Below are 14,349 nucleotides of genomic sequence, written 5' to 3' on the forward strand. Positions count from 1 at the left end.
CCAATGGCACGCTGAAATTGCCTCCTCGACTGGTGAGGAAACGTTCGCAGGTTGAGTGTCAAGATTGGCGAACAGATAAATAGCCATCTGTTCAACAAATAGGTTCCGTAAGATCATATTTTGTTAGGTGCACGACAGCGATCGGAATTGAATACTTCTCGCCGGAGCGGAAGTTGAGCATGAAAGTTCAACACTTGTGGAATAGCCAAAAATATTAGTCTGTTAGGACTACTACTACACTCCTAATCATTTCGATTGTCCAGGGAACCGAGGGTATTTCAGGAAATAGTGGCGTTAGGCAAAAAACACGGAAATGGGTACAGGAGCAGATGAAAAATGAACGCAGGTACTTACCACTTTCGATTAAAGATTCCACCTCAGTGTCGGCCCAACTGAGATCCTGGGTGACGTCGTCGGGAATAAAGTCGTCTGAGTGGTGTGAAAAGATGACAAGATTCACATATGACTAGAATATCTTGAATTTTGCTTGGAGACAAACATGTTCCTCATTGACCCATATGTTCTCATAACTCTTCAGAACGATATTTTTATACCCGTTTGAAAATGGCTACTTGATGTTGGTCTGGTAGGTGAAACCTAGATCAGTGAAGCATGGATTAGCGAAGAAGCCGGTCATTTCAAGTGTCGCTCGCTTAGGCCTTGGAGGTGATGGCATATTCGGTTAGTTCGTGAACTGGGTAGCTACGCGTTGAAGGCGATAGTTTTGATGCACGAGCGCCACTGACTGCACGATTGGTCCGTTTCTGCCAGCGCTATTATCCATTAGTAAGTTGAGTACCGCGGTCCCCATCCAGGGAGGCGGCAGTTTCCGACAGGATGAAGCTTACTGGTTAGTGTTTTCATACTTCGCTGCCAAGTAATACACTGCCCACCTCTTTATCGCTCCCACTCAGCACAGGGCTTGGCGAAAAGAGCTATGTGAGGCGGAGAGTCTTCTGGCATATGGAGTAAATGTTCTAAGCAGTGTTCTATGAAGTGTGAGTAATTTATCTGTCACGGGAGAGTTCTTTCTTCCTAAGACCATTTGGCGTACCGATTTTCACACCAGACCTGACCAATGAGAGACCGATTGTCAAACGCTGATATCTTCCGTATGTCCTCTGCGCGTATAGATAGCGTTTTTACCCATAAAGCAGTATGGATCACACCGCCCAACCATACAACCTGCCCTTGACAGATAAATTGACGTCAGATCAGCGCTGTGGGTGTCGGAGGTTGGCAAAAGCTATCATGGCTTGTCAGATTCGAGAAATAATCTCATCTGCAGCCAGTCCGCCAGAACGTATGCGACTGCCAAGGCAAACAAATTTATCTACCATGTCGACTGGCTCGCTTGCAAGCATGAGGTTTGAGTTTAATCTCACAAAGTTTTGTAGCAACCCTTTACGCTTTGCAAGTGTGAAGCGCACGTCAAACCATGCGGCAGAGTTGTTTAGGTTATTTGAAATCGTCTATCTGAGAAGAATTTGGACCAAGGAGAACAATATCGTCTGCATACTCAATGTCTATGATCAAAGGTCCAGGAAGCGTTTCGACTCCCAAAGTTTTAGAGGCAGGCAAAGAAATTTCATGCAGCATATCAATAACAAAGTTGAAGAGGAAAGGTGGGAAAGGACAGCTTTGCCTTACACGACTGGGTCTGGTGAACTCAAGTGAAAGCTTGCCGCATACTCGTACGCGCCCATAAGGGTTCGCATACAGTGCCTTCGTAAGGGATAGAAATTTGGAAGGGACACCTTTGATCGCCAGATACTGCCGGAGTTGCTGACGATCGACAGAATCAAAAGCAGCTTTCAAATCCAGAAAAGCGACCAGCGTGGGACGTTCAGTTTAAGACTAGGATGAGGGTATTGTGTAGGCATCAAATCCTTCAGGAGGATAAACTGATACTGCAGATTATAGTTGAAGCAATTAATCCGCTAGCTAGCTTTTTTGTTTGCCTCTAGCATACCGATGAAAAAACGGATTAAGATCGAAAGGGAACGGAGATGCTACACGGCCATGGAAGCTTAACACATACCTCTTTCACGGTTAATCAGATCCAAATTAACAGCACGTGCCAGAGCCATTGACTTTCGCCGCATGCTAAACCGCTGAAAGCTGTCCTGGTCATAGTTCATACCAGCAGATGAGCCAGAAGTTGGGCTCAGATTTCCCGTCCCTTCTTCCAAAAGGGCGCGGTCGAATCCCTCCAGTCGACTGGTCGCTGTTAACCGGCGCCGTTGGGGCGAAGATGAGCTCAGATCACTCGGCTGAAATATCGAGTCTAGAAGGATGATGGGAGACAGAGACACTCATTTAAACAATCAAACTCGGATATGAGTCGATTATCCTAAATGCAGTGATTAGTCAAGTTTGTTAAAAAACTGTGCAGGATGATCACAAATTATGTACAAAGCACACGAATGTGAGTTGTGAAATAAGTGCTGTAAACGTGAACAAGTCAACGAGGTTATCGAGTAAATGAAATCCAGATGGATTAGGGCGCAGTATGCTAAGATGGCATCCGATTCCATATTTCCTTATCACCTTGAACTGAGCTGGTGGAAGCCTGCCAACAGTTAGTGCTACGAATATTGAGCTGCGTGTGGAGTTAGCTGTGTGCTCGGAACTCGGTGTAAACCTGGGGTAACAGAACCCGAAGGTGAGTTGGAAGGTGCATACATGGATAAAGTACTCTTTTACTAATGGGACTTCGTAACAGGACCAGTAGATTCAATTCAAGTGGCGTTCGTCACGATTCAGATAACCAAGATTTTGCCTTTGGTCATGCGATCGTAACAGAGAGGATGATGACGGAGGAAGATGGTTTATCATCTCTGATGCTCGTTCACGGCATGTTCTCACACACTGAATCCTCGGTAACGTGCATGCATCGAGTGATTTAGCCCCCCTGGTAAATGAGTGTCAGTCAGCTAATGTGTCTATTTCACTGCATATCTTACTTTTCCAACCATGGGATGAATTAGTCAGGAGAGAAAGAGCTGAGTCTTTTATGCAACCTGCTCCAACGTCTTTGGCACTGCCGCTAGATAAGATGACATAGCTGAATGGTGATGTGAACCGATTATTCCAACTTCCGACTCAGTACTATTGACGTTCTATGTAAGCTGCAGCTTCTTAAAAAACAGGCCACGGGATGCGCGAAAGAAAAACTTTTAGTTGAAATTAGCGAATAACAGTCTCTTAAATAACCAAACATGGGAAGTTGTGTTGACAATCACTGAGACAAAAAAAAAAACCGGACCTCATCGTATAGGACAATGGAACCCTAGTGCACGGTTTTTGAGTAAAAGCGATGTGCACCGCAGAACTTCCAAATGTCCTCCGATCTCTACTAAAATAACCGCTCTAACATAGACAAATTCAGCTGGCGTTTCCGAGGGCTCAACACAGCGGTCAATTAACTCAGGTTTCACAGCAAACTTACTGCGGTACCACTGCATGAATTCTTGACGGACTGGACTCACTTGCACACCAAATTGGTCTTAGTGGGAAACTCAACTGAATCCGACTGAACAAGCTGCACAAAGACCATGATATACGATGTGAGTAGCTTCATTCAAAAACATCTGAACGGATTTAGACGTTAGCCTTGCCCCCAAGTAAGACGGAAGCCCCGTTGGATGAATATGTTAGGGTGGGTTCGACTGCTTCGAGTCACAAATTTTCACCACACGGAGATGGAGCGCTATCAGACGGCAGTTCAAATTTTACGGCGTGTGATTCGCTTTCGGTTGAATGCGAAGTACAGTGCGTACTGCTGTGCTTGCAGCATAGTTAATTGCTTGCTGCGAAATTAAGCGATACCGTTTCTTACCACCAAATACAGAGAGATCGCCGCATGAATCAAAATAACCAACAAAATTGAACTTGGAGTTTAAACGTGTTTATTCAGTGATCCGGAACATACAAGAGTTTTGAAAGTTAGGTTTAGCCCTCGGTCGAAAGCATATCAATAGTTCGATTTGAAATTCCGAAAAATAAAAGAATGGGTTCAAAAAGGAAGCGATGCCCTATGAAGGGGCGCTTTTCTATGTGCTATACACGAATAAATTTGATCGACTTTGAATTGACTTACCTGTTGAGCCTAAGAAATTCAACTGCTTCAAACTTGACGTTTCTTCAAAGGTTTTGAGCGAACCAAGGATGACTCTGTGAAGGTATCAAAACATGGCGCGAGCATTCATTAACAAAATGTACAGCTAGTGTACGATGATCTCGCTGGTCTAGGGGGAACATCTACGGATATTTCAAAATACCTCTTCGACAGGCACACTTACTCGTAAGGAGACAACAATGAGAACCGTATCACCCATCCTATGCACCAGGTAGTGAGATCTTATGGGGAGAGTTAAGTGTCAAGCGTGGTTGAATTTTTCACCTCATCCTAAGCGAATGGGTAATACGTTCATTGCACATCCGTGAATGAAACACACCGGAAAAACGCTCTAAATCCTTTAAGAACTGGTCAGTCCCCATCGTCCAGCTCATCAGTAATACCTCTCATGTATCAACGTGCAATTAAGAACCACCAAGCAGGACAGGTCGTCAATAACACATATTTTCGCGCAACAACGAAAACAACGGTACTACTTATTAGGAACTTGGTAACTAAGTGCACTGTAGCGAGTTCTTCAATCGCCCGTTTCAACCAGATTACCTTAAACCAACACTGAAACCGTAGAATATTCCAACGAATGGTGCTGCCTGCGCAGCAAACGACCATTAATCGGCAGTGAGGTTAACAAGAGTTCATTGGTGAGGTGGAATAATGAGTGCCAAGGTGTTTGCAGCAACGGTCCATTTATAAATCTTGGTTAATCGCTGCTGCGTCACGACGATGAAGGAACTGAAACCGTCACCATATTATTCATCCACACTTAAACTTTCAAGCAACCGGTCGGTTGCGTAACGGATATTAAAAATGTCAACATATTCACGGCAAAATGGCAATTGTTCTCAGTGACTTGTCTTGAAACATCCAGTTCAGTCCCACTCAGTAGATGCCAGCTAAAACAACAAGGTAAGTCCATCACTATGCGGTTTCTTTGCTTGTATGTGGTACAACACAGGAATCGATAGCAAAAGCGCATCGTACCAGTAGTATAGGTGATTTGGGAGTATGGGAAAAATAGTGTAAGACTGTCTGACAGATACAGTCAATGGTTTCGAACAAGGGCACGTTAGTAAGAGGGTATGCAAAGCGTTATGAGGAAATCAGTCAATTGCTAACCTAAGAGTTGTGCACCCTTGATTTTCAATCTGTCCAAACATTTCTTCAAGCCGCCATCTAGCACATTTGTAGTTTGAAAGTAGCATACGCTGTTGAGTTAAATAATGTCACGAAATATGGAAAATAAGACCCTTGCTCATATTGTGGACTTCCGAGACTCACACATGTGAGTGCTGAATGAACAGACTGAGTTAGGACAAAATTATACGCGCTCACTGAATGAACCCGCGCTTTAGAAGGTCGACAGGCTTTGTTGAAATGCAAAAATTCAGCCTGACAAAGTCGCTCACGAGCAGCCTACGTTTGCCGTCATCGAACAGAAGTGAGACAACAATCCCTAAAACCTTAATGGTATTGATGCGAGTCGGATGGTTATGGTGCCATAGTGGAACTAATCGACACATCTTGACATGATTTTACAGTCACAATAAACAAACCAAGTGGACCGTAGCAGCGACCGGAAGCGGTTGAAATATATTCACGGCTAGGCGTAACAAACACGCGTGTTGGAAGGTCAAGAGACAATCAATTATTATAGTAAACAGTCGCCTGGACTACACTACCTGCGCTGCAACGGTATAATTCGACTACGCCGTCAGTCCATTGACGCCTGCCTTACATCACCTAAGTAGGTTTCTCCACCTCACGCGGTCCACATCTTATTCCAGCCATTTTATTCACGCGACGCCCACTGCAGCTAGAACCCTCATTTGCAGGTCAGTCAATTAGTGGGTTAGGCGATAAAAAGAGGGGGTTAGAGAACGACGGAGGAGAAGATTATTCGTAGTGATTCAATTCACAACATCGTGGTACGAAAAACTGAGAGTTTGAGATGAATGTGGACGTATAGGCGACAAGGGCTATGAACATGAGACTCGTGGGATCAGTAAATTTCGAATAAACGGTCTAAACACTTATCGCTAACATCAACTTGACAATGCGTCGATAAAGACCACGGCAGTGAATTGAGACCTCAGGAAAGAACATGAAAGTGTTCCCATGACAGATGTAATCAAACCTTCGAAAAATCAAAATGTGCCGCGCATATAAGATCCTAGCAATCGGACGGAGGCATGAACTCCTCACAATGTTGGCTAAATGCTTGGTGAGATGTGAGCTAACCCAATAAGATCCCCGACAATTGACCAAGTTTATAATGTTCGGGGACACTGCTCGGGCTTCACTTCTTTGCTACAATATGAAAAACACCACAATAAAGCTGTACAAACTGAAGTGGCTGGTTCAAATGAAGAAAAGCAGGATAGAAACTGGGAGCAAGATCAGTGGTCGATGTACCAATCAACCAAAAAGAATGCTGTGTTCAGCTGTAGCACCCCTTCGACGCATAGCTGCCATGTCACCTGAAAGAAGCACGAGGGCTGTGGTACTGCTGTAAGCTGGCGCCTTAACCACTGGACTATCTCGAGAATGGGCAAATATGAAGTGTTCAGCTGTGACAGCCTTGATGATGATAGTATTGATCGTAATCGCTTAATTTTAACACCTCTCAGTGCCTAGATGCTATGAAACCTGAAGGAAGCACCAGGTTACCCAAGCCTAGACAGGAGTAGTCAAGATGCCGAGGTAGGGTTCAAACCACGGACCTTCCGAGACTTAACCACTGAGCTATATCGAGAATAAGACAGCTGAAAGGAGCTGCGATACCATTTTTCCGTACAATGAAGACACCACTCTAGTGCTGAGAACACATTTCTTTCCAGAAAAATAATGAAACCAGTGTGTTAAAGACATTAGTAAATGGGTATTTCGATTGATTCCAACCGACCATGGGAGACATAAATGACGACACGCCCAGCTCTGACATCTTAGCCTTACAAATTCAAATAGGTTGCAACTGCCAGTGTGTTCCTTGTCTGAAATCAAACGCCCAATTGTGAACTGGATTTGTGTCAATAGGAGATTCGAATGAATCTCTCTTGTGTAGTTACTCGCGTAGCATGAATGCACACAACATTGCATGCACTAAATTTAGACGAAAAAAAACACTCACTTTGTACCATTAAGGTAACCAGTGGCCATTTTCTTGATGGTGGCAAGAAGTGTCGGAGGCATCTGTTTGGAGTGAGCTATATGGATGGAGGAAATCATGTAGAGATTAAAGAACCGTTCATGGCTGTGAAGTGCAATCAGCACGATATGACGAACCGAAACCAGTGAATCCGGGTTTAGGGGTGATAATGCCTGCTGATTTATGACGTCTGAGTTCCCAAGCAAGAAAATTTGAGGCACTCCTCATTTATTGACTAGTAGGCAGGAACGCAGTACGCACTTATTTCCTGAAAAAATAAGTTCTGTAAGACCAAATTCATTGCAGGACTAGAAATTCAGTTTCTAAATTAGAACCTGGAGCAACAAAAATGCAGAATGACTGTTCCTGATCAACAGAATGTCTGGAGAATGTCCGTGCTGACAGGTGGTCGTTACTGAACTTGCTTATAAACAGCAAAACTGTTGATCACAATGGCGGAAGATAAAGTCAGGTCCGTAGTATGGCTTAACCAGCATCATGCCATCAGGAAGCAGAAAAAAACCAACAGAGCTAGTCTATTGTTTAAATAGTCCAACTCACGCAAACCAGATGAGGAAAGTGATACGATCTCGCCACACACACACACACACACACTAAAGGACCGATGTGGAAGCATGGACCTACATAATCGGCTTACCCGAAAAGTTCTGTTTCGAAATAACGGGGTATTCAGATGGTCTTCTCAGTCTACATTAAACCATTTTTGAGAAGCTTGAGACATCAACAGCACACAGTCATATGGATGGCCCCATTCTACACATGGCTAAATGTGGTCACACTGCAAAAATGGTAGAAAATAAGAGGTCCAAATCAGTGAGTGTGATCAAAAGTATGTACAGTGTATTCTGGTCGTACGGAACTAATATCAAAGTGTTTTGGAAAACAGATGTTTTCTATTCCCATTTAGAGTTTACTTAGGGATTGCGCACCCCAAAGCATGTTGTGCACTACAAACGAAGCGTATCAGCTCTGATCTCGATAATAACGACATGGCCATTATCCGAGTTGAAGGATGAACTCAAAAGAAACAAGATGACTTTATAAGGATTTCACGTCTAATGGTCTGAGTGGGCCAAAGAGAAACGCTTCCCCTGTAAACCAATTCGAAATGAGTGAGCAGTTCCGATAATGCCATCGAACGGGGGTAGTGGAAGTAGTAGAAAGGGGATATGACTATCTCAGCTGATGAAGACTTCGAGATGTGAAATGATGGAAGCCAATAAGTTCAAACATTACGCTTGATCTGCAACTCCTTAGACGTGAAGGAGCTAAGAAGAGCATCGTTTTTAACGCAATACAAACGTCCTGCTTGTATTGCGTTAAAAACGATGCTCTTCTCAGCTCCTTCACGTCTAAGGAGTTGCAGAGGTCATGCGGGACACGGAACAATAACGTGAAAAAAGTCCAGTTAGCGATTCTCACCCGTAAACAGTGTGAACTGGATAGCATCGACGTCTTAATCTACTGATGAGAACAGTTTCCCGACTTCGCATTGGCGGAGGTTTTGAGTTTGAGACGGATTATACGGACAAGGGGTATCAAATTAGATGCATCAAAGTGCGACGAACATCATACCTGCTGCAAGAAGTAACCTTTGAAGTGTTGCCAGTATACTACAATGAGAAAACTCACTCGAGCGGAAGAATCGGTGATAGATGGGGAAAATGAGAAGCGGTCGACCCGGACTTGTCCATGCCCGTTTCAGGAAGGCAACGCAAGTGCGGAAACAATCCAAAATGAAGTTGATGTCCAGATTCAGGTAGAAGGCATGGTGATCAAAAATCTGAACGAGTGAAAAGAAAATGCGCCAAACTGAGTGGACAGATTAGAATAAGTATAACGTCCTCGGGGGAAAGTGACTTGGTTGCAACTAACCTGGGGTATGAAAGCCACAGTTTGGTCGGTTAATCGGTAAAACTGGCTTGTTGACAAGGTTCCAACTTCTTTGTTAGACCGCCCACCAAGAACGAGTTTATCGCAAACACCTGGAAATTCGTATAATACATGAACAATACGCGTGTGAACAGCCAATCTTCAATAGACACGATTCTAAGAAAGATTCTATAGGCAATCGCGTGTCCGTCAAAGTGTACGACAATGTAATTAGTTATTGTCCAAGTGACCTACACTGACTAAGTTGGTAGTATGAACCTGTTTACCTGTATCCCGGCCTTCACATAACTAGTTGTTGTTGTAAGACACAAGTGACATGTCAAGCACAACAAACAGTCCATCTTGAACAGGAGCGTCAATGAGATCTGGGAAACTAGGAGACAGGAACAAAGTACCATTTATTTCTTAATGTTTGAAACTGTGTGCGCAGCTCGTCTGCTGTTTTACACAGGATATTATTGCGCTCCGACGCGTCCTACGTTTTAAATGGTTTGAGACAACCAACCCTCAAGAATGACTTCGACGTGAAATGCCGTACAATTCGGTAGGATTTGGGCACTTTAACGCTCCTAGTATTGTTTGATGAAGCACAGCCCAGGAAGTTCCTTAAAGTGGTAAACGGCCCACCAACAGTATAAATGAATGGAAGTACTTGCCAACGCGGCGATGCCACCCAACCAGCAGTGATTAATAATCACTAGAATGACATTATTTTTCACTTGTTTTCTGCACTCGCAGCTCCTCCATCCTATCCTGTCAGTTGCCATAAACTGCGGCGAATCGAACCACCGTCCACACAGACATGATTCACGGTCATCAAGCTAAACTGAACCAAATACCCACCAAGCAACGACCGACTTCGCCCTTTTTGGGGCTCACCAGGTAGGCGCAGTCCCCGGGTTTCGGTCAACCTTATGTCCTACTTGAAACCAAATTGCACGAAATTAGCGAATAGATACTCATTTGCAAACTAATTTGGTTTTTTAGAGGGACTCACCTGGAACCCAGTTGAATCTCTCGTTTGTGATATTCTCAGGCAACTGAATGTGCTGCACCAGGCCGCCTCATGTTTCAGTCGCTACGATATTCGAGATATCGCCTCAAAAAGTGCGAAACCGGTCGTGGGCTATCGACGAATTTTCAGCAACCTTATGAGTAGCACATTACAAGGATATACATGTATCGCGATATCTCGAATATCGTAGCGACTGAAACATGAGGCGGCCTGGTGCAGCACATTCAGTTGCCTGAGAATATCACAAACGAGAGATTCAACTGGGTACCGGGTTCCAGCTGAGTCTCTCGAAAAAAAAAACAAATTAGTTTGCAAATGAGTGTATATTCGGCAAGTACCCACCAATTTCAGGAGGGTCATCCTAACCCATCGCTGAACAGGCCACACAGTCTACTGAAAAGCGACAACGTTCAGGAGGCAACCTACCCAACTGCTTGTACAGTTGACTGAGCACCTTGGCCGGGTAAATATGAATTCCCGCCTCATTGTAAATTTCCGCAAACGTTTGCGCATCGATTAGATGGTCAAGCAAGGTGCATTTCATGGAGTCATCTTCAGCAACCAGAACCACTTGAACCGATAGATCCGGTTTGGGCTGCGTTAACTGTGGGTGGAAAAAAGGAGAGAAAAATACGATGATGCTGTTTACGTATGGCACGTATATCACAATCGAAAAAAACACAGAGTCGGTGACAATTGACAAAAGTGGAAGACACACCAGATCGACCATAAGGTTCGTACCGTTCGCTTATATTAAGGAATGCAGTTTCTGGATGCAGTCACATCAAAACGCGAAAAAAATGACAGAGAATTTCACCAACAGCCTAAGTGCTTGGCTTGCTGGAACCAATATAGGATGCAAGCGCAATCACCGAGAGGTCAATTAAATCTTTGAAATTTGACGCCCCGTACTTGAACGTGAGATCTGGGCGGAAGATCCTTTATGAAAGGTCTGAATTTCACCACCTAAGTGCTTGGCTTGCTGGAACCAATATAGGATGCAAGCGCAATCACCGAGAGGTCAATTAAATCTTTGAAATTTGACTGACGGTACTTGAACGTGAGATCTGGGCGGAAGATCCTTTATGAAAGGTCTGTAAGATAAATAAGCAACTAATATATATATATATATATATATAAAGATGACTGTCTAGCTTTAAGACACTTTCGGTGCCTAGCTGCCATGCAACTCGAAGAAGGAGCGGGGGCTGAGGTACTTTCAAGTTGTCCAAACTTAGACAGGAGCAGTTGAGGTGCAACTGGACATAATTCATAGACTGTGAGACGAGCAGTTCTTGTTATGATTAAAAGACCAAGAAAAAATTCACTGAACGAAAAGGGGAACTCCTAAAGGCGCCAGTGCCGGGAATGACTGACAGGCAGAGTACATAGTCTAAGAGTACGAGTGACAAAAGCATAATCCACCACCATTTATCTTTTTTGAAGTTCAGGGATGACTGAAACGACCGGAGCTAGTGGCCACAATGTCTTTTAGCATCTATGTAAAAAGTCTGCGATGCTAATTGCAGCACTGGAAGGCTAGTAGGCACAGTTACTACTGATACAATATTATCCACTTTGTGTGGTGGGGCCTAAAGCCCTCAAAAAGAACCCAAACATCAAACCAGTCGAATACGAGAGATGCAGACCACAATGCAACACAAACTGTGAACGGACCAATAGGGTTACAGTAGAAATATAAAAATTGGCCGATCGGATGAAAACATTTTCGGTACTTTGCATAGACGTAAAACATCATACGCGAGAGATTCGGCTGGGCCTCAGGTGAGTCACCTGTGGGATTGATATGCTACTGAGCCTATGTCACATCCGAGAGTGTAAACGATGATGCCTCTTCGAATGGTGACGAAAACCTTTCAAGCTAATAGCCAAGCTCGGTGATCAACGGCCACCTGGCTAAACATCAGTGAACGAACCTTATCCACCCGTATTTGACAGATTGCCAATTTGTACTTTTATCAGGAACCAGGAATATGGATGTTGTACTGCCATGCTGGCGGAAATTTGTGCACTATGCTATCTCACAACTATTTGGTTGCTTTGTGTTGAATCCGCGGACCAGGCCGATAAAAGACGAATATTTTAGTGTTAATCAAAAGTGAGATATCGCTGAGCCGAACGGCGTAACAAGTCACTGTACTTCTGCATCAGAATGCCAACATAAGGGTTATTCTGCAAACAGTAGCATACAGCTATGGAACTCGCACAGCGGCGTTCTGGAAAGAACATGCTTTGAACTGAATAAATAACAATCCAAACAGTATTGCATTGGTACACGACTTTCGCAACGGGGGTGGTGGTTGAAGATGGTTGTTAAATAGGGCTGGGATAAGAACACAGCCCTGCTTCACTCTGGTGTCGATTTCGAACTCGTTCAAGGTAGTCGCGCAATTCCGAACCGGAGCCTTTATCTCAGTGTGAGGCCTCGATCAGGTTGACATATATGTCCGAACAGCTAAGCTTTCGTAGGGTACTTCAAACTGCTTCTGTGTTCAATAAGTCGATGGCTTGAAGCCCATAAACAGCTCACAGAGAGGTTGATTCCGTTCACATTTCACTTGGATTTGCTTTGCGGCAAAAAATAGGTCGATGGTAATTCGATTACTCCAAGATCTACACTGCCCCCAACGGGGTTCCAGATATCTCAGTGGTTAAGGCGCCAGCTTACGGGCCGGAAGGTCCGTGGTTCAAACCCAACCTCACTATCTCGATTGTTCTTGTCTGGGCTTTGGTAACCTGGTAGTAACCCAGCCCTCGTGTCTGCTTCCGCTGGCATGGCAGCTAGGCACTAAAAGGTTGCTACAGCTGAACAATTATTACTTATTTTATTATTAATACTGCTATTCAAGAACATCTTCCTCAATAATGTCAGCGACTAGTCGGTTGAGCAGCAGGATACGAGCCATAATGTTGTCTGCTGTGCACAGATGATTTCGCGGTCCGTCTTCCCTCGATTTCGTTCCCGATATAGAGTTGCTGCTGTGTCCTTCGTCCATAGAGGTTTTAGTGCTTTTAGTTGGATTTTGGGCCAGTGCATTTGTGAGATTTCCGATCGTTTTGACAAACGTCAAATTCTTCTCTGTAACGGAGGCGAAGTCATTCGCACCAAACCAATCTCGTCTCTGTCCAGGATTGGATGTGTCCGTCTTCAGAACCACTGGCTTTCGGGTGTGCTTGGGTGTTGGTTATGTACCAGCCTTTGCATTAGAGCTTCAAAGGTGCAGTCAAAGCCACCCCCACTAGTTTTCCTTGATCAGCCAGCCTGGTCCTGTCGGGTGCATGGACGTCTGTCCTGTAGCCTTTGAGTTCTTTTTCAACAAGAGGATATCGACTCTTAGTCCTGTCTCCTTCGTCCTCAACCAGGAAAGATGTGTTTTCTTTTCTTTACAGTCAGCGTCATGCGCCGGGAGGTGACTTCTGTGCCTGCTAATAGGGACTTATTTCCGGTATCCCCTCCAAAGCCTTTGACTTCAAGGTCTGACTTACAAGGCGGCGCGGGATGACCTAGCGTGAGGGCAAGGCACTGTGCACAGTAAGTGTCTTTTGAGCTCGGAGGCGTTGATCGTGGATAAATTCCCGTGCTACTCCCAAATACAAAGCTCAGCTTATGCTGCGGTGCCGTCCGTAAGAGACGCTTTCGATACTACTCCGATACTCAAGGATGACCGAAAGGTGTGAGAAATGCCGAGTTTTTAATGTGGTAGAATGGCAGTCAGTGTTTTGTTTTACTGGTGCTGTGTCGCTTCAGGAAAAACAGGTCTCATGTCAGACCGAACCAAGGGAGGATTCTGTCCGGGAAAAGATTGCCGCATTTTGAAACGTCGCTACAATTTTCAGTAACCAACCACCGCTTACCTCATTGACATGTGTAACATGCGTCGATAAGGAATATTTCTAGTCTACCTTGACGAATAAACAATAATAGTTTAGCTGTCACACCCTTCGGGTGCCTAGCTGCTATGCCACCCAAAGGAAGAACGAGGGTTGGAATACTGCCAGGTTGCCCAAGTCTACACAGGGGAAGTCGAGAGGCAGATGTCGGGTTCGAACCACGGAACTTCTGGTCGGTAAATTCGCGCTCTAATCACTGAGTCATCTCACCCCTTATCCTAC

General features: G+C 44.5%; 1 protein-coding gene across 1 annotated transcript in view; it reads right to left on the reverse strand.

Annotated features, from left to right (window-relative positions):
• Window positions 1-14,349, reverse strand: part of T265_00028 (hypothetical protein) — a gene marked incomplete at both ends in the record, with an annotated part of 47,914 nt that overhangs the window by 13,227 nt on the left and 20,338 nt on the right. The window contains 7 exons of the mRNA XM_009163685.1: window positions 355-429; window positions 2,042-2,287; window positions 4,103-4,176; window positions 7,269-7,344; window positions 8,940-9,090; window positions 9,183-9,292; window positions 10,642-10,819. Of these exons, the coding sequence (XP_009161949.1) occupies window positions 355-429; window positions 2,042-2,287; window positions 4,103-4,176; window positions 7,269-7,344; window positions 8,940-9,090; window positions 9,183-9,292; window positions 10,642-10,819 (910 nt within the window). The remainder of the gene's footprint in view (window positions 1-354; window positions 430-2,041; window positions 2,288-4,102; window positions 4,177-7,268; window positions 7,345-8,939; window positions 9,091-9,182; window positions 9,293-10,641; window positions 10,820-14,349) is intronic.

The sequence above is a fragment of the Opisthorchis viverrini genome, assembly GCF_000715545.1.
Source record: "Opisthorchis viverrini unplaced genomic scaffold opera_v5_1, whole genome shotgun sequence".
NCBI classification, from domain to species: domain Eukaryota; kingdom Metazoa; phylum Platyhelminthes; class Trematoda; order Opisthorchiida; family Opisthorchiidae; genus Opisthorchis; species Opisthorchis viverrini.